At 34.1% G+C, this 22644-nt stretch overlaps 5 protein-coding genes and 1 non-coding gene across 7 annotated transcripts; 2 read left to right on the top strand and 4 right to left on the bottom strand.

Moving 5' to 3' along the window:
- Positions 1 to 2801: 2801 nt before the first annotated feature.
- On the top strand, positions 2802 to 2874 carry TRNAA-UGC (transfer RNA alanine (anticodon UGC)). The gene has a single exon. It is a non-coding gene; the product is annotated as a tRNA-Ala (tRNA).
- Positions 2875 to 3993: 1119 nt separating this feature from the next.
- Positions 3994 to 7104, bottom strand: LOC130801629 (probable xyloglucan galactosyltransferase GT19). The gene is made up of 2 exons (XM_057665506.1): positions 6014 to 7104; positions 3994 to 4635 (listed from the first exon to the last, which is right to left on the bottom strand). The coding sequence occupies exons 1-2, from the start codon at positions 6979 to 6981 to the stop codon at positions 4212 to 4214; spliced, it is 1392 nt and encodes a 463-aa protein (XP_057521489.1). The 5' UTR covers positions 6982 to 7104; the 3' UTR covers positions 3994 to 4211.
- A 4449-nt stretch (positions 7105 to 11553) lies between these two features.
- On the bottom strand, positions 11554 to 13152 carry LOC130800976 (uncharacterized). The gene has a single exon (XM_057664720.1). The coding sequence runs from the start codon at positions 13150 to 13152 to the stop codon at positions 11554 to 11556; it is 1599 nt and encodes a 532-aa protein (XP_057520703.1).
- Positions 13153 to 15184: 2032 nt separating this feature from the next.
- On the top strand, positions 15185 to 17240 carry LOC130801716 (protein INAPERTURATE POLLEN1). Of its 2 annotated transcripts, XM_057665603.1 has the most exons (3): positions 15185 to 15862; positions 16119 to 16153; positions 16249 to 17240. In XM_057665603.1, exons 1-3 carry the CDS (start codon positions 15352 to 15354, stop codon positions 16276 to 16278), a joined length of 576 nt encoding a protein of 191 aa, XP_057521586.1. In that variant the 5' UTR covers positions 15185 to 15351; the 3' UTR covers positions 16279 to 17240. The 2 variants fall into 2 exon arrangements, with proteins under 2 accessions (XP_057521586.1, XP_057521585.1); XM_057665602.1 differs by having other exon boundaries at positions 15185 to 16153.
- On the bottom strand, positions 16387 to 18255 carry LOC130800975 (receptor-like protein 6). Its single transcript, XM_057664719.1, has 4 exons — positions 17967 to 18255; positions 16877 to 17923; positions 16604 to 16829; positions 16387 to 16501 (listed from the first exon to the last, which is right to left on the bottom strand). Exons 1-4 carry the CDS (start codon positions 18253 to 18255, stop codon positions 16387 to 16389), a joined length of 1677 nt encoding a protein of 558 aa, XP_057520702.1.
- Positions 18256 to 18406: 151 nt separating this feature from the next.
- On the bottom strand, positions 18407 to 19378 carry LOC130800974 (receptor-like protein 7). Its single transcript, XM_057664718.1, has 2 exons — positions 19352 to 19378; positions 18407 to 19243 (listed from the first exon to the last, which is right to left on the bottom strand). Exons 1-2 carry the CDS (start codon positions 19376 to 19378, stop codon positions 18407 to 18409), a joined length of 864 nt encoding a protein of 287 aa, XP_057520701.1.
- Between the last annotated feature and the right edge of the window lie 3266 nt (positions 19379 to 22644).

The following is a 22644-nucleotide window of genomic DNA, read 5'->3' as shown; positions in this document are numbered from 1 at the left end:
AAAAAATAATTATAATAAATAAAAAGAATTAATTTTTCAAAAAAACAATTAAACATTTAAATAAATTATTTAAATTCAAAACTAATTATTCAAACAAAAGAAATTTTTTAATTCGAAGTTCAAAAAAAATAACAAAAAAAAAATAAATAAATACCAGTCGCACAAAAAGTGCGACTGTACCTTGGTCAAGTCGCACTTTTTGTGCTACTAGTATTATTATTATTATTATTATTTTAAAAAAAATTCATATTATTTAAATTCAACACTAATTATTATAATAACATTATCATAACATAATAATATATTAAAATAAAATAATTTATTACAACATTTATTAAATAACAATAACTTAAAAATAAATTAATTAAACAAAAGAAATTTTATTATTCGAAATTTTTAAAAAAAATTTCAATACCAGTCGCATTATTTGTGCGACTCTACCTAGGTCTGGTCGCGCATTTTGTGCGACTGGATTTTCTGGAATTTTTTTTTTGAAACATTTCGAATCTATTAATTACTTACCGAATCATTATCATGCTCGTTTTGGTATGCCATTGTTGTTCGATTTACAGTTTTAGCTTATTTAAGTTAACGTAGTGTTTTTAGAGAGTTTTTAGAGAGATAGTACCGTGTTTGAATTCGTTTATCAAGGACGCCTCTGAAAATTCAATATATATAGAGTCGCGATAATAATGTTATTAAGTGACAATAGTGTTATTAAGTGCGATTTACATTTGTTAACAAGTTTTAAGTCCAGTGGCAAATTCGTAATTTCGTTAGGGGGGTGGCGATAAAATGAAAAGAGTGGCGATGAATAATAACACCCTAAAAAAAAGCTTCAAAATTCTCGATGGGATTACAATGATTACATAGGGCCTAGAGTGTTTTAGTTTTTTTTATTGATTTTTAGCTTTTGGCTTATTGATTAGCTTTAAAAAGCTATTATAGTTAGCTTTTCTGGTCTATTTTTGACTTGTTGACTCACTTTTTCTCTAATAAACAACTAGGATCCAATATTTAAATTTATCAAACATATTCACAAATAGGTAGCTTTTTCAGCTAACTTAAAAGTTAACAAATAAAAACAGCCAACATTTCCAACTGGTTAAACAAGTCAACTAAAAAAGCCAACAGCTAACAGCCAACAGCCAATTGACAAACACACCCACTTTGTACGTCTCATGCAATATGAATTAATTTTTATTTTGAATTTATTTCATTCCTTTATATTATTTTTTATTCAATTTTAACATCATTCAAATAGTTTATTTTCTCCTTTGATTTATATAATAGGAGTATTACATTTATTATATTATATAGTAAAATATTATAACTTTTTTTTTTCATATTATAACTTTTTATATTTCTCCTAAAAATCACTCACTTTTTATCTTTAGTTCAATCTCACCGGGCTAGGTGTATGTAATTCATCATTGTATTTTTCATACATGAGCTTTGACCTAAGTCGTCAAGTTGTGCCCATGGTTTCCCATTATATATTTATTATTTGTATTAAGGTTTAGCATTTGGAATATTATATTATTCGCCAATTTTAATAGTCGCGCCGAATTGGTGTCCCTTTTCTCATCTTTTAATTTTTGGAAAATTGATGATGAGTCCTTTTTTTTTTATTTATTTATTCATCAAATTATTTATTATATCTCTCTTTGTGCTAGCTTAACTTTACTCTTTAAAGCATATTTAGTCTTGTAACTCTTGTGTACTGTATTATTTATCTATTTGAGATAGTTTTTAATAGTGGCATGCCTTCTTAAAAGATGTCATTATGTAGTCATCTTTAAAAAATAAAGAAAATATTATTTTTGTTTCTAGAATATTTGTTATTAAAAATAACTATTTTACAAACGCTACAAAACACTAGCCAAATCGCAACTTAAAAGTCATCGCCAAATTATTGCCTATTTTTTAGTGACAAATTTGCCGTGGATTTTGTGGTCGCTATATCACTTGTCACCAAGAAACTTTGGTCTCCAAGTGGAGGCCCTTAAGCGACCACAAAATATAGTCGTTAAGTTGGTTGCTGATTGCAATCAGTATTTTTCGTGGCTAATTAGTTAGAATAATTTTATAGTAGTTTTTTAAAGTCAACCATCACTATATTTAATCATAACCCTTTATTCTTTCTAATAAAATAAGATTAATTATTAATCTTAAAAGTTAACCACTATAAAATTATCGAACTGCGTCCTGCCGTCAAACACATTTTAGTAAAGATTTGTATGCAGTGAGGCAGCTGTGGTTGTCGTGTTTGTCATTTCATTGATAAAAATTTGGGAACTAAACTCTTACGCAACGGTTTAAAATTCATCGAGCGAAAGCGAAATTGTATGATTTTGTTATTCTTAGTTAATATTTTCCCCATTTTAAAATACTCGTTACATTATGATTATCTACGCTATTCATCATTTAAGCTTATTCTATATATATTGCGGCTAATGTGTAAGAAAAAATATAGTCAAATATAATTTTGTTTGAATCGTTTATTCACATTCTTTCATAATATTAATTTTTTTATAATTTTTAGATGTGTGGATTTCAATATATAAATGATCAAAATAACACATTTATCAAATTATCAAATGTAACAAGTATACTCAAAAGGAGCAAGTAATTTATGCAGAACCTGAAACAAAATAACTGAAATCAGCAATATGTGATACGTAATAACAGAATATTAGTACAATTTGGAAAGTCAATATTCAATCATTTATCAACAATGTTTCAACGAATAGTTATGTTTACAATGATAAATAATGACAAAGTGAGAAGGAAATCAAAATGGGGATGTAGCTCAAATGGTAGAGCGCTCGCTTTGCATGCGAGAGGCACGGGGTTCGATCCCCCGCATCTCCAAAATTTTGAGCAATTATTTTTAAAATACATTGGCAATACTGCTGTGTTGCCTGAACTGCAGTAAAAAATTTTGTCTGCATAATATGTGCTGCCAATCTACAGTCTGTTCCAGACACCGAGTCATGGTTTTTGGTGCGACTATGAGTCCTTATTACATGAATTTTATTCCAAACATAACAATGTATGGCTTAAAGGCTCATAGAATACCTCATGAGCATGTAGGATATGATAGAGACATTGATTCATTTTGGGCAATAATCATTCAACTGAGTAATGAGATTTATGTAATTAGTGAATAATGAAATTATTATGTAATTAAGTGACAATATAACATGTCTCATGTTGAGGGACTCTATCTGATCGCAACCTCCTTTTACAAGATTAAGATTTATCGTCTTCTAGATTTTTATAAACGAGATATACTGAGTATGATTAATAGGTGAAACTATCCTCAATAAATGTTTATATAAGTCAATACAATCACTCCTTAATTTTTTTAATATAGTATTAAAAACAGGATTGATCCTTGGATCGATTATTATTTGTTGTATTATTTCTAGTAGGTACATTAATAACTCTTTTTATGATCTTACCCAGAGGTATTAAAAATCGGAAATCAAATTATAATCTAATTCAGACGTTCGGTTTTCCGGATAGGAGCAAATAGCAGATGTCAATATCCGACTAATTATGTTTAAAGGTGTCAAGAGTTTATCAATTATGATATGTAGTAGCAAAATGTTTACAACAATAATTGCGAAGTAGGAGTATAAGTGTACTTTTGAAAGAAAAATTGCACATTTTCACCTGAATTTCATATATTCTTTTGATCAGATTTTCAGTCTCCTAATTGTTATTGTCATTACTGTTTTTGTTGAAAGGCAGAAGATAATGTCTAAATTAAACAGCTGATAGAAAGATGAAATGAAGGCAACTGCGAGTAGGCCATCAACCAACGAATGTTCATGGCGTTTACTTGGTGAGGTGTGTTCGTCGAGCTGTGCGGTGCGCTATGAATATGGCATAGTCTAATAGAATCGGCAGCCATGTTGCTGAGGCATGGCAGCCATACCAACCAACTCTAGTTGCAATAGATATCAAGAAGTGGTGGGATTTAACTGACTAATAAAAATATATTTTATTTATGATAGTTTAACCACCAGGTCAATTAAGTTTTTTCTTAATAATGCTATAAGTATATTGGTATTTCCTATGTAGATAGTATATATACTCTAAAAAAAGAATTGAGGAAAAATAATAAATTACACAATATAGCACCTAAAGAAGTAGAACTCTAAATTTTGCTGCATAAAGTAGCAATAAGTTAGAAGCAGCAATCAGGCAACATCAGAGACATCCTTCAACCTATCCTTAATCCTCTGCAATGTGCCTTCAATTGCAATATCGAACGCATCCTTCTTAGCCCTCAACCTGAAAGAACTCCCATGCTTTCTATACATAACCTTAGGAATCAACTCCATCAACTTTTCCCTCATCCTCCTGACTTCTGCTCTCGGGATCCCCATCAACACGTCCACTACCTTCAACCCGTTAAAAACTACCTCTTCCTTTGGGATTGTGACCGAGAACTCTGCAAATTCTGCGGGTGGGAGATGCCACTGAAATTGGGATTTTGCAGATTGGTCTTCAAAGAAAACGGGTATACATCCTGCAATAATCCCGTCAAAAGTTGATCTCCTTGCAGGAGTCTCTCCGGGAGGTTGCAAGCAGAAGCTCGCCTGCAGCATTGGCTTCATGTACCTAATCAGAGAGATTCGGGTATCAATAACGATCACAAGACAGCATCATACACACGACGGGTTTTACATTCCCAAAAGAATCAATCTCAATTCTCAACCACAATATTAAAAATAAGTTGTGATCGACTGCTCATGAACCTGCTGAAACGATTCAATATTCTTTCTACACTATGCTCAAACTTTCACAAAAAAAAAGGAACACTTCACTCTACGGTATCCATATATTAAACATCTTACTCAACCATTTATGCAATGTCAAGGTAAAGCTTTCAAACAGAAAACAATACATTGCAATACAGAAAAACTCTATCTCAAGGTATATCGTCTTTCCTTATAAGGTTACACTTATTCATTCCAAGTTCTAACTAATCAAAAAATCCATCAAAAAAATTTTCATTCTCACATTTAGTTAGTAATTAGTTATTTTTACATATAAGAGTACATATTCTCAATCAAACACTAAAATCACAATAATCACACCTCACTATTTTGCTACCATCTAATAATTTGTATACGAAACAAGCTTTTTTTTTTATCTCAATAGTAAGGTGACATATATAAAAATCTATGTTACTTGGACACTTCATTTTGCTTTATTGTGTCCGATCCTTGATACTCTGACATTGGTATGAATCTTAGACACTTTATTTTAGGCGTAAAATTGCATATCTAGACATATCCGACACTTGAACATGTACCAGTATCCAACATCAATACCTGAGTCCATGTAACATAGCATCTAACACTCAAACTCCACGTACATAGAAACTACTTGGCATTAGGGTAATAAGATGTCGTAGCCATGTAGGCCAATCTTATCATAACATCTAGTAAATTCGCTTAAGAATTAAACACAATTCACACAAATGACAAAACAAGGCTACTCTTTGTCTATCTAACAAAGATTATCATAGTACATGACCTACTCAATCCAACTAAGCAAATAATCTTTCAAAAGATTTCATTACTCACATTTAGCTAATGTTTAGGTATCTTTACGTATAAGAGTACCCTTCAAAAGCTAAAGTCACACTAAAAACACCTCATTATTTAGTTCCTGTATAATTATTCATACTAAAAACAACCTCTTTGTTATCTCAAAGGTAAAATTGTACACATCTGACAGGTAAAATTGTACACATCTGACGTTCGCAACTCCGCCTATAATGTGGTTGCCAGGTAGCCTAATCTTAGCACAATTTCTAGAGAATTTGCTCAATAATAAAACACAATTCACACAAATAACAAAACAAAACTACTCTCAATCTAACAAAGATTATTTGAATGATCATTTCCAAGTATATCATAATAAATGGATTAAAATGTAACATAAATACTCAACCAGATAACATTAATTTCATAATTTTCAAAAAAATTACCTAATAGGATCATGCTCGCAAATTCCATTAGAACAATCAACAATGTCGCAAACTTTCTGGAACCTAATATCATCAGCAACCGACGAATTTAAAGTCTCATTCTCAAAAGCTCCACATTCTTCTCGGATACTCCGTCTCACATTTGGGTTACCCGTCGAAGAAGTTCCGCCACCTCCAGCAAACATCATCAATGTACTCCTCTTAGACCGTCTGACTCTCAAAACCCACGAATCCAAAAATGCTAAACTCGAAGGATGAAATGAAGTCGGATGAGGAATTGCCTGTTCTTGCCAAGCCCAAGCTCGTGATTCCAAGGACAAAACTGACAAGTTAAAAAATTCCGGCAACATTAAAAAACTAGTCCCCCATAATCTCTCAATTTCTTCTTCATTTTTTGATGGGAGAGGTTGGGAAAAATCCCATGCCGTACCGGCCATGATAAGGAAATGGTCATGACCATTGAATCTCTCCCAAATTTGAGGATTGTCCGATTGGAGGAAAGAGTATAGATCAAGACCGTGGATGTGACTGGAGTTGTAATCAGGACCGTACAGAAAACGGAGGGCGTCAAGGGAAGAATAGTAAGGAAGAAAAATGGCGTCGGCTTGATGAGGATAAGGTGTTAAACATGGGTATTCAAGAAGACGACGGTGGAAAAAAAGTTCAAGGAGATGCGGGTCGGTTCGATACCACGAACGAGAACGGTTATGGGTTTTTTGACCCAATCCATGATTAGCTAAATGAGGGCAGAAATCGTGGTATAATGGGAAGAATGAAGAACAGTTAGTGAGAAGATCGAGGTTGAATCTTGTAGGGAGTTTTCTGATGTGGATCCGACGGCCAGTACAGTCTGATGAGGTGTATGATTGGGCGGTTGTGATGGTGGGTTTTAGGAGAGAGAAAATAAGGAAGAGGATGAGAATTATGGTGGTGGTGGTGGTGGTGGTGGAGGAGGAGAAAGTAGCCATGGAAGAATATTAGATTGAGATAGTATGAGAGTGAATTTCTGGTTATGGATTGGAAAGTGTTAAAATCGTGTGTAAAATAATATAACTACGAGCAGTAATTTTTACTCGATTGTTATTCGTATAAAAATTTGCTTAGGACATCTTCAATTTTATTCTCTTTTTAACACTTTTGTAGGAACATTTGTAGGAACATTTTTTTTGGGTTTAGAAGTAGGTTATTGAATTTTTACTAGATTTAGAAAAATAGGGGTGAAAGTTATATTTCCAATATGATTTTTTTTTATAATATCAAACAAACCCATATGAATTTTTTTTCATACAATTCAAATTAAAAGCAATTGTTTAGATTTGATCTGGTGATAAATAAGAATTAAAGGATTTTAGATTTCACAACAATATAAGATGTAGGGTCGTTTTCGATTTTTAGACAAAGTGGACATTAACCTAAGGCACAGAATTAGAAAAGCATAATACATCAACTCAACAATGACTAATGTTATCATGTAGGACGTATAATACCATTTTATAAAATTATAATTTTACTTAAGTCCATACCTTAACTCAACATGTATTTTTTATTAGGTGTACATTCTAACTTTAAAACTTACGTTATCAATTGAATCTATTTAAACCAAAACTACTCTTGTAATTTGTGAAAGATCGTCTCTCGATGAGATGATCTCAAAACAAAGATCCATATGCTAATATCTGTATTAGTTGGACTATTTAACTCTTTTATGGAGAGCATCTTAGGAAGAGAATGTCACACAAAAATTTATGAAACTAATATAGTTGAATCAACTTTTAAGGTCACCCTTCTTAAAGGCCCACCACCATTATGAAAGTTGTTCAAAAAGCATCAATCAATTTACCAAATTAAAATTAAAACCTTACTTATTAATCCAAGAAAAGTTTTATATATGAAGTAAATGTTTAATCTCTTTTCAAATTAATACCATATGTTTATAAATCTTATCTAATACAAAAGAATGATTTGCCTAAGTAACGATGGAAAAGAAAAAAAATCTTCAATTTAGAGTTCACCAAAATTCATTTTTCAAATTAGTGTTCATTTAGAAAGAAAATTAAATAAATCTATTTGGTTGTGATTTGAAAGTTCCAAACCTCTTAAATCTTTCTAAAGCAAAACTAACCCAAAACTAAATGAGAATTCCATTTAGTGAATTGATTGTGCAGTGTAATGTTTCTACTTGTTTCATTGTGTTAAAAATCAGAGTACATGAACAATAGAAGAGTAATTCTTTGTTATTGATAGATGATTGAATAAATACAAAGAAGGAACTTATGCCTATATATACAAACATACACCTCATACAGAAACCAAAGAATACAATTATAACAAACTAAACAATCCTAATCAGATATACAACCAATCTAGACCCTTGATTAAAAGGGTAGCTATTAGAATTGATTTTCAGTTTAATTGTCTTGCCTTTCCATTGCTTCATTGGTTGATTAATATAGGTTACAAGAAAATATTCTAGATTACAATCAAGATATTATGATAACAATTAAAGCCTAAATATATGGTAAATCTCTTAGGAAAAGGAAACAAATTAATATTCCCTAATATCCCCAAAATTTCCTTAACACCCTCCCTCAAGGTGGAGCATCCGGAGAAAAGATGCCCAACTTGGATAATAAATCATCAAACTGTGACTTGCCAAGCGCTTTTGTGAAGACATCAGCAAGCTGTATATGTGTGGGAACATAAGAAGGATCGATCAAACCTATAGATACTGCATCACGAACAAAGTGACAATCGACTTCAATATGTTTCGTCCTTTCGTGAAAAACTGGATTTCGAGCAATATGTAAAGCAGACTGACTGTCACAGAACAATTTGATGGCTTTGGGGTGTTGGACACCCAAACTGAGCAATAGACCTTTCAACCATTTTAATTCACAAGTTATAGCAGCCATAGATAGATATTCGGCTTCCGCAGAACTACGAGAGACAGTATTTTGCTTCTTAGTCTTCCATGAAATAGGTGAATGACCAAGAAAAACCAACCAGCCTGTTAAAGATCGGCGAGTAAGAGGACAGGCTGCCCAATCAGAGTCACACCAGCCCTGCAAGTCAAGATCACTATCCGATCTCAATAAAATTCCTTGGCCTAGAGTACCCTTCAAGTAGCGTACCACACGTAAGGCCGCCTCCCAATGTTCAGCGCGAGGTTGATGCATAAATTGAGACAAGATATGTACGGAGTAAGCGAGATCTGGTCTAGTAACTGCCAAATAGATCAATCTACCAACAAGCCGTCTATAGGATTCAGGATCAGACAGAAAATCACCTGTAGCTAAACCAAGTTTATGGTTTTGTTCAATCGGGGTCCCGATAGGCTTAGAGCCTAATAAACCAGTTTCAGACAAAATATCGAGAGTATACTTTCTTTGACAAAGAAAGATACCCGCAGCGCTGCGAGCTACTTCAATACCCAAAAAATATTTCAGACTCCCAAGATCCTTCATATGAAAACAGTCAGACAGATAAGCTTTAAAGGTTTGCAGGGCTGCAGAATCATTCCTAGATAAAATCAGATCATCAACATAAACAAGAACATTTATTTGAATGGAACCACGGGAGTAAGTAAATAGGGAATAATCCGAGTAAGACTGAAGGACCCGTAATCTTTCAATGCAGATACTAACTTTGCAAACCAACACCGAGGAGCCTGTTTTAACCCATATAAAGACTTCCGTAGACGACATACTTGGGTAGGGGATGATGAGGTAAAACCGGGTGGAAGCTTCATGTATACTTCTTCATCAAGATCACCATGAAGGAAGGCATTATGAACGTCCATCTGATGCAACTCCCAGTTTTTAGATGCAGCAATAGCAAGAAAGGCCCGAACAGTTACCATTTTAGCAACTGGAGCAAAAGTTTCATTGTAGTCCATCCCTTCGGTTTGATGATTACCGAAAACAACAGGCGAGATTTAAAACGTTCAATACTCCCATCAGATTTATATTTGATACGATACACCCATTGACTACCAAGAGCCTTCTTACCCGGAGGGAGATCCTTAATAGTCCACGTGCCATTCTTCTTTAAAGCCTGTATTTCATCCTGCATTGAGCGTCTCCATCCTTCATTTTTCATGGCCTCCTTAAACGATCGTGGTTCTTTGCCTGAAATTATAGCTGCAAGAAAATTCCGATAATGCAAAGAATAACTGTTACAATTTACATAATGTGCTATAGGATAGGGAGTACCTGAAGGATGCCCATTGGACGAGACAGATGAAGGAGATGGACTTTTCTATACAATAGTATGGGTAACATAATCCTTATGTCGAACATTAGGAAACTTGTGTCTGAGACCGCGGCCCAAGGTCATTTCGTGGGACTGAGCTATTTGTGAAGAGGCGGACTGATCTGTGGGCTGATCTGGGACAGTGGGCCCAAGTTCATTTCGGTTGGGCTGATATGATGCAGTGGGCTGATCTGTGGGCAGAGGCTGCTGAGGAATTGGGCTGAGTCGTGTTTCGGGCTGATTAATGGGCTGCATGGTAGTTGAGCTTAGGTCTGATTGTGGAATTGAATGTTGTTGAGGTTGGATTTGTGAGTTGGGCGTGAGAGGGAGATCATTTGTGGAATTGGGTTGTGAAAGAGTTGGGCTAGAAGAGGGTATACAATCAGAAGTGCAATCAGCAAAATCAAAATCCATATAATTATGGAGTGGAACAATGTGTTCGGGAATGATATTTGTAGTGTCCGGATCAAGAAAGGGGAAGACATCCTCAAAAAATTTCACATCTCGAGAGACAAAAAATTGCTTAGAATCCAGATCAAATAATTTCCACCCTTTTTGACCAAATGGATAACCCATGAAAACACACTTTCGACTACGACTAGCAAACTTATCCCCCTATGTCTTTTGGTTGTGGGCAAAACAGAGACACCCAAAAGTACGAATTGTATCATAAGAAGGTGATTTATTAAAAAGGATTTCAAAGGGTGATTTATTTTAGAGTAAAGGTGTAGGTGTTCGATTAATGAGATGTGCAGCAGTTAAAACACTCTCCCCCCAAAAATAAAATAGGTAAGTTTGCTTGAAACCGTAAAGCCCCTGCAACATTTAAAATATGTTTATGTTTTCGTTCAACCCGACCATTCTGTTGTGGTGTCCCAACACAAGAAGTTTGGAATAAAATCCCATTATCATTAAAGTAATTCAGTAAACAATTAAATTTTGTTCCATTGTCATTTTGAACCACTTTAATGTTTTGAGAAAATTGTCTATTTATCATGGCCACAAAAGACATAAACATACTAAATACTTCTGTTTTATCAATCATCAAATAAAGCCAAATGGCTCTCGAAAAGTCATCAACAATAGTCAATAGATATCTTGCATCACATGAAGATGGGTGTCAATATAGACCCCATAAATCACAATGAACTTTTTCAAATATTCTGGAGGCTTTATTGTCACTCAAAATGAATTTATCCCTAGAGTGTTTTGCACGGAAACAAACATCACAAACTTTGTTTAAACTACCCTTACTACTAGAGACAGTGGGAAGAAGCTTCACTACGTTTTCAGAGGGGTGACCCATCCTTTTGCCATAAATCCAAAGTAGAGGATACCGCATTCACCAAGATTTGTTGAGCCTGATTAGTTCCCTCAAAGTAGAAAAGTCCATTCCTCCTAATGCTCGTCCCAATCGGCTCCCTCAATTGGTCCTGTATAACACAATTAGTAGGAGTAAATTGTACAGTACATTTTAAATCATCAATAATTTGCGAGACCAAAATTAAATTGCAACATAATTTTAGAACAAAAAGCACATGTTTAAGAATTAAATTTGCAGATAAACAGACGGATCCTTCCTTTGTTGCGACCACAGATTTTCCATTAGGAAGACCCACCGAGCAAGTGACATTATGAACATCAAACAACCATGAATCGGTACAAGTAACATGTCGGGAAGCTCCCGTATCAATAATCCATAAATTGTAACCAAACTCACCCGTTAATCTATCATCAGATATCTTATTATTACCAATGAAGGAAGCAAGAATCTTCCATTGTTCTGGTGAGAAAACCTGCCCAACCTGTCCATTAGTTGAAGGAAGAGAAGAGGTGATATGGCTGCTGCTGCTGAGAGCGTGAGCCATGGCGGAGCCACCACAACCCTTGCCTGCGTTCTGAGGCGGTTTACCACGACCAGCAGTGCCTGAATTTATGGGCTGCAGCTTTGAAGATCCCGATGGCCACCATTCTGGGTAACCATTCAATTCAAAACATCCGGATCGTTCATGACCCGTCTTCCTACAATGTGAGCAAAATAGCGTTGATTTGTCCTGTTTGTCTCGTGGATCTGAAGATACACCGGCTGTACTTGCTGCCCACATCTGCTGCTTAGATTTGCCCCTTCCTGGTGGCGCACGGACGGCGAAACCAACAGCATCAAGAGGCTTGTCCTCCGGTAGAGACCGCGTGAATCGAACCCGTTCATCTTGAACGAGTAATTGATACGCATGATCAAGAGAGGGAAGGGGATCTTGAGACAATATGTTTGCACGACTTTGTGAGAAATTGTCGGGATATAAACCCATTAAAAATTGATGGAGTCTTGTATTGTCTCTTCTTTTCGCATGCTGCTCGCCCGCCGTACAAGAAACGCAGCAAGAACAGGTAATTAGGGGTTCATAATTATTCAAATCTTCCCACAAAGCTATTAATTTCCCAAAGTATTGTGCAATTGACATGGTTTTCGTTTGCTCACAACGAGCAATTGATGATTTAAGCTGCTGAATTCGAGGTCCATTAACAATGGAAAAACGGGATTTAAGAGTATCCCAAAGCCTTTTGGCATCTTTGTATCTAGAAAGTGTGGTTTTGATTTCGGGATCAATGGTGTTCATGAGCCACGAAATAAGCATTGCTTGAAGAGTATCCCAATCATCTTGTGTACAAGGAGATGTGGGAGAAGTAATTTGGCCATTCAAGAAGACAAATTTCCGTCTTGCTTGTAAAGCCATTTGAACATCGTTAGCCCATTCATCATAATTGTCTCCACGGAGTCGAGTCGGAGTGATGAAATCACCGGGCCAATCATGAGGGCCAAGATAATACGGAGAAAAAGAATCAATTTTTGGTGGAGGCGGTGGTGGTGGTGGCTGATTTCCAGCCATGGTAGGTCGTGTTCTGTTTTTCTCTTCTTTTTTTTTTTTTTAAATATGAATTGTAAAATCCTGAGCGTCTGATACCATATTAGAATTGATTTTCGGTTTAATTGTCTTGCCTTTCCATTGCTTCATTGATTGATTAATATAGGTTACAACTTACAAGAAAACATTCTAGATTACAATCAAGATATTATGATAACAATTAAGGCCTAAATATATGATAAATCTCTTAGGAAAAGGAAACAAATTAATATTCCCTAATATCCCCAAAATTTCCTTAACAGTAGCACATGGATAACACTAAAACACTAGACTAGAAACACACTCTTCTGACAGTTTTGATGTGCTGCACTTTGTGCGATGATGAACAACTTCTGTAGCTTGGTGTACACCGATAAGGTTGTGGAATGAAGCTGAGCTGGAGGCTTGGTGTAGAAGCTGCAGGCAGGATACCCTTCATTTTGGAGCAGGAACACAATCTTCAAGACTAAGATCACATACTTCAACACATTGTGGAATTCTTCTGAAACCCTCCATCTCCATTGAATAGTCATATGGAAACCCTCCCAATGGAATCATAGGCGGATTTGGGTATTTGGAACATGCAAATATCTAATTGAGAATTTTATTTGTTCTTTATTTTACAATAATGGAGGTATCTAATAAATGAATTGGAACAGTTACTACGTTGAGGATTTGCGCAGTAATAATTCCGATTTTTAATACTAGTAATAATTACTTCCGATTTTTTGTTAGAGTATTATCATTTTGAGATTTTACTTTTTTTTTTTAGTCTTGTAGAACAATTACTTGATGAATTTATTTGCTTAGGATATAATTAAAAGGTTTAGAACTTTCAAATCACAATCAAATAGCTTTATTTGATTATTTTTCTAAATGAACACTAGTTTGAAAAATTAGTTTTAATGAATCCTAAAGTAGATATTTTTCTTTTTCAACATCAATTAGGCAAATCTGAAAATAAAATATCTGTTAAAACAAAGAATTTGCAAGATATTAACAAAATGAATATCATCAATATAAATTTTCCTTAATAATAAGTTATTAATATCTTAAAATCCATTAATATACCAAAAAAGTATTTGTTATGTATAGTACATTTAACTTTCAAACCCCTCTTTAAGCTTGAACACTTGATGATATTATCACATTGAAATAATGAAATGAGTTGGAATAAGGTGAATGGCTATTGGCTATGGTAATTATTTGGTGCTTTCTCCCTTTTAAATTACTTGTAGCATTAGAAATATTATATTATTTAATAATCATTTTAATTTGTGATTAGTTTTTAATATATAAATTAAAATATAATATGTTGAAATCTTATCTGATTTGTCTTAATGCAAATATTATTAATATTAAATTTTTATAATTTTTTATTATATATAACTAGAGAGATTGAATTAGTACAATGGACTGCGGGAAAAGTCAAATGTTAAAAGTATTTTGGAATAAAGGAAATATATACTACATCCATTTCATTATACTTGAAGCTGATATTGATATTTTTCCACATAACATATAACAATCAGTTGCAAACCTTTCAGAACGAAGGTATTATTATACAATATATTACTCTACTTAAAAACTTGTTATGATTTAGTTTGATCAAGCGAAAGTGACACGGTCATTCCTGAGTCCTAATCTTATACATGATATACGACTGAATACAATATGTCACATCTACATTTATAATTATAATCATAAAGTATACAACACGTCTATATTTATAGTATCTCAACTTTAGCATGTATTTTATATTAGATTAGTTATTTGATCAATTAAGAAGTATACAACACGTGTATAATTATAATAGAATTATATAGGTGTTTATCTTTTTGTCATTTCGCAAATTCTTGTGTAAGACAATTTCATCAAAACATACTTAAGAGTTAATAACCTAATAATATAAACTTTTAGCATAATGCATTTTTTACGTGGACTCATCCCACAGTAAAACCGTTTCGTATAAGAGGAACCGTGAAACCTGGGCTATTGATTTCATTTTGCGCAGAGCCGTAAAATATCAGAAACAACGGTCGGATCATCATTCGATCTCTTTCCCTCCAAGTTCCAACTCCAACCTCCGCAATCTAAATTCATAATCCTCTGTTTTTTTTTCTCTGAAGAAAATCTAAAGAACTCCTAGAAATCATCAAGAATCACAATTTAAATCATTCGACCATGATCAAATCTTTCATTAACCGTTTCAAATCCTCTCGTTCTTTCAAAGATTTCTACACAGATTGGTTAAACACTTTAAAATCAACTCATCTTCCTCTTCTCAATACATTATTCTCTTTCGATCATCCAAATTACAGTCTCCTTTCTACACAAGTTAATCTTCTTACTAACCATTTCAATTCCTACTTCACTGCCCTCGATCTTGCCGCGAACGACGATGTTTCTCAGCTCCTCTTTCCAGATTGGCGAAACTCACTAGAAAAACCTTTTCTTTGGTTTGGAGATTTTCACCCTTATATATTTACTAACCTTTTGCGTTCTTTTATCCAAGACGATGATAGTGATGAGCATAGTGAAGATAACGTGTGGAAAAATGCTGGGGTTTCTTTGCGACATTTTGTCGAACAGTTAGAGTGTGGATTGAGATTGATGGTCCCCGTGATTGTTACACGTTCTAGAGATTCTCAAGCTAAATTGGTGCTGAAGTTGGCTGTTGGGTGGAGAGAAAAAGGTGAGAATTTGGAAGTTGGTGAAGTGATTGAAGAATTGATTGATGAGATTATATGTGTGTTCTTGGATGCTAATAGATTAAGAAAAAGTGTTCTTGCTGATATTATGGCAACTTTGAGTGTGCACCAATCTGCTCTTTTTCTTCAAAGGCTTTCTCAATTCTATGTTGGGTTTTCGAATTCAACTTAATTTTTGATTGATCTGTAGTTCTTCTACAACTTTGAAGTTTTATTTTAATCGATTTTTGGATTTCACAGTTTTGGAATTGCTAGAATGGGAAGAGTTATTTTTGGTGAGTAATCCTAGTTACTATGATTTTGTTTGCATATCAAGTGATAATTTATTGGTAAAATTTTTGATCTTTTTTCATTTGTTTCTTATTTGCAGGGAATTATCAGGCTGATAATCTCAGGTTAATTAGGTGTCCTTTATGTTGATATACTTTGTGTTCTTTCCCTGGTAACACTAAATTACATGACTTTGATTTTAAACTTCCTTTTGTACAAAGTCTGTTCTTTATAGCAATTATAATGCAGATGTGAATTTTTTATTGGCCAGTTTGCAAGCTAGCAAGTGTTCTTTGTTTTGAGATTTAACAACACCATAAGATACATTATTGTACAAACATAACATCAAAATACTATAAAAAGATAAAAGGATAAATTTCAATCCTTTGAAAAACATAATTAAACTAGTAATTACACAAGAGATTCACTGAATTGTTGTATGTATGTGTGCTGACCTCTTCATGGATACTGATCTTGACCTTTCTCTTCTTCCAAAAGTCTCCATAAACCAATCATGATGTTTATTAGTCACAAAGATTTTCCCAATCACAAAGCCTACAACAAGCCCAAGTACACAACCTGATATTCTGAAAATCCAATCAGTCAATTCGGTGTGTACTTCTGCTGATGTCTGATCATGATCATTTGGGATCAACTGCTCTTCTTTATGGCACTGCTCTTCTGAAAATCCAATCAGTCAATCCAAGACGATGATCATTTGGGATCACCCTCAAAAGAAGTTTCATCAAAGGTACTGAATTGTTGTCCTTGAGGTATCGATCCCATAAGACGATTGTGAGAAACATTGAATACTTCAAGAAAGGATAGCTTTGTTAACTCAGAAGGGATCGTTCCTGAAAGTTTGTTTAGTGAAAGGTCTAAGGATTCGAGGCCACTGATATTTGCTAGAGAAGACGGAATAGGACCAAAGAGATTGTTGTCTGATAAATGAAGTGCTTGAAGTCCTATAAGATCCCCAATAAATATAGGGATGTTACCTGTGAATTCGTTGCTTGAGAAATCGATCACTCGAAACACAGTTAATATCTTGGGATAAAATGTTTCACTCCCTTTATTTGTTATAGTCATACCATAAATATAAGTCTCTTCTTGAACAGAAAACTGACGAGCAATGAAAGGAAAAAAGATTCTAATTGTGGAGCTTGATGATTCAGACTGGTTTTCATTTGAAACTGACATTGCACGCCAATTTCGAAAGTAACTAGATGGTAAATCACCCGTATGAAAATTATTCAACAGGTCAATTATACGCAAGTTACGAAAACCATGTTTAACAGTTGGTAATCCTATCCTTCCATGAAAGTTGTTATGTCTTAGGACAAGAACTTGGAATCTAGGAAGATCTCCTAACCATGCTGGGAAACTGTCATTTAGTAGATTTTTTCCAAGGTCAAGAACCTCGAGCATATTACAATTGACTAATGACATTGGGAGCTTTCCTATTAATTGATTTTCACTCAAATTAATCATCTTTAGTTTGCATGATCTCGAGAATGGTTTAGGGATATTCCCACTAATTTGATTGCCTCTTAAGCTCATAACTTGCAAAGAATCAGCTAGTTGATGCGCAATACAACTTGGGATTTGACCACTAAGGTTGTTGTTGGATAGATCAAGGTAAACAAGTGAGGTTACGTCGCAGAATTGCTTTGGAATAACTCCATGAAATTGACTATTAGAAACTTGATACAGTTGTAGGGAAGTTGGCGGAATAAGAAGTGGCCCTTGTAACTTATTATTGTAGAAAAGCAAGACTTAAATTAACCCAAGGAAGAAAAACTTGAGGATGTTCAAAACCTGTCAAATAGTTATCAGAAAGATCTAGACATAACAGATTTTTTCGAGTTACATCGACAAACCATTGTGGGATATGGCCTGATATGTTATTAACACCAAGGTCAAGTTGCTGTAGGTTATTCTGATAGTGCAGAAAATGTGGTAATTCAATTAAGCTGCATGAAACTATGCTCAAAAGACTGAACTTGGAAAGTGAAGGATTTGTAGTCTTTCTAGGAGAAAATGTTAGGTTAACACCTTCTAACCCTAGATATTGGATATTCGGAAGAGATAGAAATAGATTGAACATTGTAGAAACTGATTTTCTGTAAGACAAGTATAATCTAATAAGATTAGTAAGCCTAAACAATCCTTCTGGTATTGAACCATGCAAATAATCTCCGATCAAATTTAAGGCACTTAATTGGGTTAGATTTGTTACCAATTTGGGAGTTCCCCTGCTATCTAATTATAACTAAGATCCAAATATCTAGATCTGTGTGATTTGCCAGTGCAGGTAGGATCTCATTGCCTAGATTCATGTTGCTAAGGCCTACTTTCTCGAGCGACTTTATCTTAAACATCCAACTGCTTAATGTTCTAGGATTGACAGACATGAGATGAGATAGAGTTAAGGCTGTTAGTCCTGTTAGATTTGTGATTGAAGAGGGGAGATCACCACTGAACTGATTGTGACCAAGATGTAGAATAGTAAGCCTACTCAAGTTTCCTAATGAAGATGGAAGCTCTCCATGAAACTGACAAGCCCAAAGATCTAAGGCTTCCAAGGAACCAAGGTTTCCAATCGAAGGTGGAAGGGGTCCTGCAAATTGTGTTTTCTCGAAAGATAAGATACGAATAGGACTACTAGAATGAAATTCAGGAAAAAATCCTCCGAGATAGGGATTACAGCAGGATGAAACTACTTCAAGTTTTGATAATTGAAATAGACTTGTAGGGAAATCACCAAGTAGATTACAACCATCTAAGGTGATGGATTCAAGGGAAGTAATATTGCTCAAGATTAGGGGAACATGAGAAGATATATCAACATAATCAAGATGGAGATGGGTTATATAAGTTAAGTTTTGAACCAACTTTGCTAGACTTAAATCATGAAGTTCAAGGATCATATCATTAGCACCACGAAAGGAAAGATCAAGAATAGAAAGTTTAGACAATTGTGTAATTTCTGATGGGATTTCACCTACAAAAACTGATCCAGAGAGATTGAGAAATGTTAGGTTATGAAGACGAGAAATGGTAGAAAGAATTCGAGAGAATATTGAAATAATTATCTGCAAGATTGAGCTTTAAGAGATGATTGAGGCTGAAGAGATAGTATTGTTCCAAGGGAAGACACCAAAAAGACAACTACTACTAAGATTAAGCTCTATTAACATGACCTGTTTTCTCATGGCATTTGACACCATCCCATTTACAACAATAATTGGATTTTTCCCATGAGTTTAGCTTTGGATATGCTAAAGATGAAGTAGATACACTACAATTGATGAGAAAGTTTTGTTTAAAGCCAAGTAATGCTAACTTTTCTCGACTATGGCACAATACTGGTTTTGGTTGAAGATGCAAGGAAGAAATATTAGAATTAGCAAGCACAAAATCTTTGAAAAGTACTGAAAAAGATAAAACTAAGAGGATCATGTATGTAGTAATGAAGCAACAAACGTCCATAACTATTTATTTTGGATTGTTTGTGTTTTTGTTTTTAGTTATGTCATGGAATTGCTTTTGGCAAGAACTTGGAGAAATAAGAGTGACTTTTATAGATTATAGTCCAAAGAGAAGTTGTGGGATGCGTAAGGGTTAAGTACGTTGATTTGTTTACAAGAAAATATAAAAAGGATCATGAGCTAGATGAGTTGGTTTACTTCTTCATCTTGTTTGTGGAGAGTCTTGTGTTCGATCCTTACACGTGCATTCCACACCCTTTTTTCCCTCCCTCACCCCTTCTCTTAACCTATGGCCGAGATGTACGGTACCGTGGGTACCTTTCAAAGAAAATATAATATAAATGTTGGATTTTTATGTGGTAAATAAAAGTGACATTTTTAAAAGCTGATCACCGACGTTAAAGGGGTCTGAGTCTTGGTGATTCAGCACCTGGAGATGGAATGGGGGTTTAGGTTTGGGTTTGTCGGCGTCTGATCTACTACAACATGTTTATAGGTGATGCAGTGGGGGATGGATGGTGCTAGGATGAGGAGTTGGTGGTGGCTAGTGGGGTAGAAAGAGAGGGAGGGGGGGAGAGGTGAAGGAGTAGGTTTATTTTTCTTGTTTTTGCTTTTTTGAACTTTAATTCCGGCTTTCATTGCTTGACATGTGGCGCATAATAATTCTTTTACTTGTAAAAACCGGCTATAAAAGTAGTTTATATCGACAAGTCTTTTAAAAGAACATTGAGTGTATAGGTCGGATTTTTCAAAAATAATCCAAATGTGGAATTTTGGAAAGACAATCACGTAAAGGTGATATTTTTAAAAGACAAACATTTCTGAGAAAAAGTAAATTTTCTTAGTTTTCTTAGATGTATAATTTGCAATTTCAAAATTGATTTCTAAGGCTTAATTTTCAACTTAGAATAGACCTTCCAAAATCTTAGAGGCAGGCCTATTGACTTGGGTTGTCAAAAGGCATCCTAACATTACTGGACTTGACCAACGGCCATTGAAGTAGTCTAGTAGAAGACAAGCTGACAGTTAGAGTTACTCTCCTTTCTTAAATTGGGAAGAAGAGAGCGGGACGCAGTGACAGGACACAATACTTGGTCTAAAATGTCTATTCGAAGGAGCAACATTGGAGAAGAAATTACGTTTGAATCAAATTTTTTTATGGAAATAAGACTACATATTATAAAATTAAAAATAGTTATGATATATCATAAGTGAAATATCAGTTTTTATGATCCTCTATAGAAAGTGGAGGAGGATAAACTGTAGAAGCAAATAAAAGGTCTATGGATGCATCCTGACGAAGAAATAACTGACTAAAATCAAATATGATATCATTCGTGAAGATCGAGGAGGCAGTGAGATTAAAGAGTCTAAGATGCTAGGGGATCTCCGTTCGCGCTTGATAAGAGCGGCAATTTACAGTGTGAGTTTCATGTCTACGAATATAATGAACTTCCTTCTTCAGATTTCAGCTTGAAAGATTTTTAAAGGATGTCATTTTGAGTAGAGTGTTACTTATGTTATCCACATTTTCATCGAAGAAGAAATTAAATTATTTTTGATTGGTCAAAAAACTTTTTCTCTATTGGTTGATTATTTGTAGCATACAATTATACAAGTACTTCTATTCTATATTTTGTGTATTGCTTAACAGTCTTATTGAGACGGAGGGAGTATTAAATGATTGTATTATGATAAATTTAGTCCATATGCATTTTTTTTCTAAGTGGCTTTTTAGGGCTTAGTCATAGTCATAGTCATAGTCATAATCATCAGCCAAGTATCCGCTTGAAGATAGAGTCCGAGTGAAGAAAGATAACGAGCAATCCATACCTATACCCTCTCCAAAGAGAGGACAAGGAGGAATATGATTAATTTTATCCCCAGATTTCAAAAGACGATAGAGCCTTGTAGAGAGAGATTTGAGTGACACTGATACTCTATTTAAAAGCTACTTGCAAATACAACACAAATTGTAGATTTCAACACAAGTTAAGTTAAAACTGATCCGTTAGAATAAATAAATAAAAAGTACATAAATAAAAACAAGAGTAATAACAAACAAACAAACAAACAATAAATATATAGTTTGGTCGAAGAGAGGCAAGCAAGATGAAACTATCAATAGCCTTAACTTGAATTCATTGTTCTAACTATAACTATCTCCAGCCAAATCTGCAGAAAGGTGCAATTTACATAAGTTATCTGCGTAGCCACTACAAGATGATTGCATGACTAGGGGGCATACCTATTGAGATTTGAGCGTACTATGGTACCACTTATTATTTTTTTTTCCTGGTATTTCTTAATGGGAAAAAAAATAAATATAAAAAAGTACGATGAAAGACCCCATTGAAGAAAACTACTAGTTATACATAGTATTGTGACACATAAACTACGAACTCTCAATACTGAACCTTTAAATACAGGACAATAACCATCACTTGTGCATAATTAAATTATCGATCCACTTTTGACGATGGATAGTATAGGTCAAAGATTTTAATGAACCTGTCCAAGAGGCTAGACCCATCATAGTCCAACGTTTTGAGATGAGTTTGGTTTAGAGTGTAAGTCTAAAAAAATGAGTCTTAGACTCGATCTAGACCCATTTAGGATATGCCCAAGACCCAAATATGTTCTATTCAATGTATCGTTTTAAAATACAATTTAAATATTATATTTTAATTGTGCATAACTAAAAATTACAAAAAATAAAATTAATTGGGATGTAACTTCAGCTTTTGATTTGGTTTTGATACTAAAATAAATCAAACCAAATTAAATTTAGTTTTTTATTTTTCAATTCAAATCCAAACCAAATTTTTACAAAATCAAATCAAATCATAAAACTAAATTAGCTCAACCAATAATAAAAATTAAATAATTAACTTAACTTTAGATAATCTAACGTTCCATTTATAAAATATTTTAAGGATTAGACAATTTATAAACAACCCGTCTTAAATGAGACTATCTTACAATGAGACGGGTCCATACAAAAG

This window comes from Amaranthus tricolor, chromosome 15, assembly GCF_026212465.1.
Source record: "Amaranthus tricolor cultivar Red isolate AtriRed21 chromosome 15, ASM2621246v1, whole genome shotgun sequence".
In the NCBI taxonomy this organism is placed as follows: domain Eukaryota; kingdom Viridiplantae; phylum Streptophyta; class Magnoliopsida; order Caryophyllales; family Amaranthaceae; genus Amaranthus; species Amaranthus tricolor.
This window is presented reverse-complemented; position numbering and strand designations above follow the sequence as displayed.

What these genes read in the sequence shown, in the direction of transcription:
- LOC130800974 (XM_057664718.1), bottom strand. Translation starts at nt 19,378, where the DNA reads ATGGTGTCAAATGCCATGAGAAAACAG. An exon ending in CAAATGCCATGAGAAAACAG is followed by an intron (nt 19,244 to 19,351) that starts GTCATGTTAATA and finishes TCAATCTTGCAG; the next exon opens with ATAATTATTTCAATATTCTC.
- LOC130801716 (XM_057665602.1), top strand. Translation starts at nt 15,352, where the DNA reads ATGATCAAATCTTTCATTAACCGTTTCAAATCCTCTCGTTCTTTCAAA.
- LOC130801629 (XM_057665506.1), bottom strand. Translation starts at nt 6,981, where the DNA reads ATGGCTACTTTCTCCTCCTCCACCACCACCACCACCACCACCATAATT. An exon ending in TGCGAGCATGATCCTATTAG is followed by an intron (nt 4,636 to 6,013) that starts GTAATTTTTTTG and finishes CTCTCTGATTAG; the next exon opens with GTACATGAAGCCAATGCTGC.
- LOC130800976 (XM_057664720.1), bottom strand. Translation starts at nt 13,152, where the DNA reads ATGGCTGGAAATCAGCCACCACCACCACCGCCTCCACCAAAAATTGAT.
- LOC130800975 (XM_057664719.1), bottom strand. Translation starts at nt 18,255, where the DNA reads ATGTTCAATCTATTTCTATCTCTTCCGAATATCCAATATCTAGGGTTA. An exon ending in TGATGAAACTTCTTTTGAGG is followed by an intron (nt 16,830 to 16,876) that starts GTGATCCCAAAT and finishes TTGGATTTTCAG; the next exon opens with AAGAGCAGTGCCATAAAGAA. An exon ending in AGATCAGTATCCATGAAGAG is followed by an intron (nt 16,502 to 16,603) that starts GTCAGCACACAT and finishes ATCTTTTTATAG; the next exon opens with TATTTTGATGTTATGTTTGT.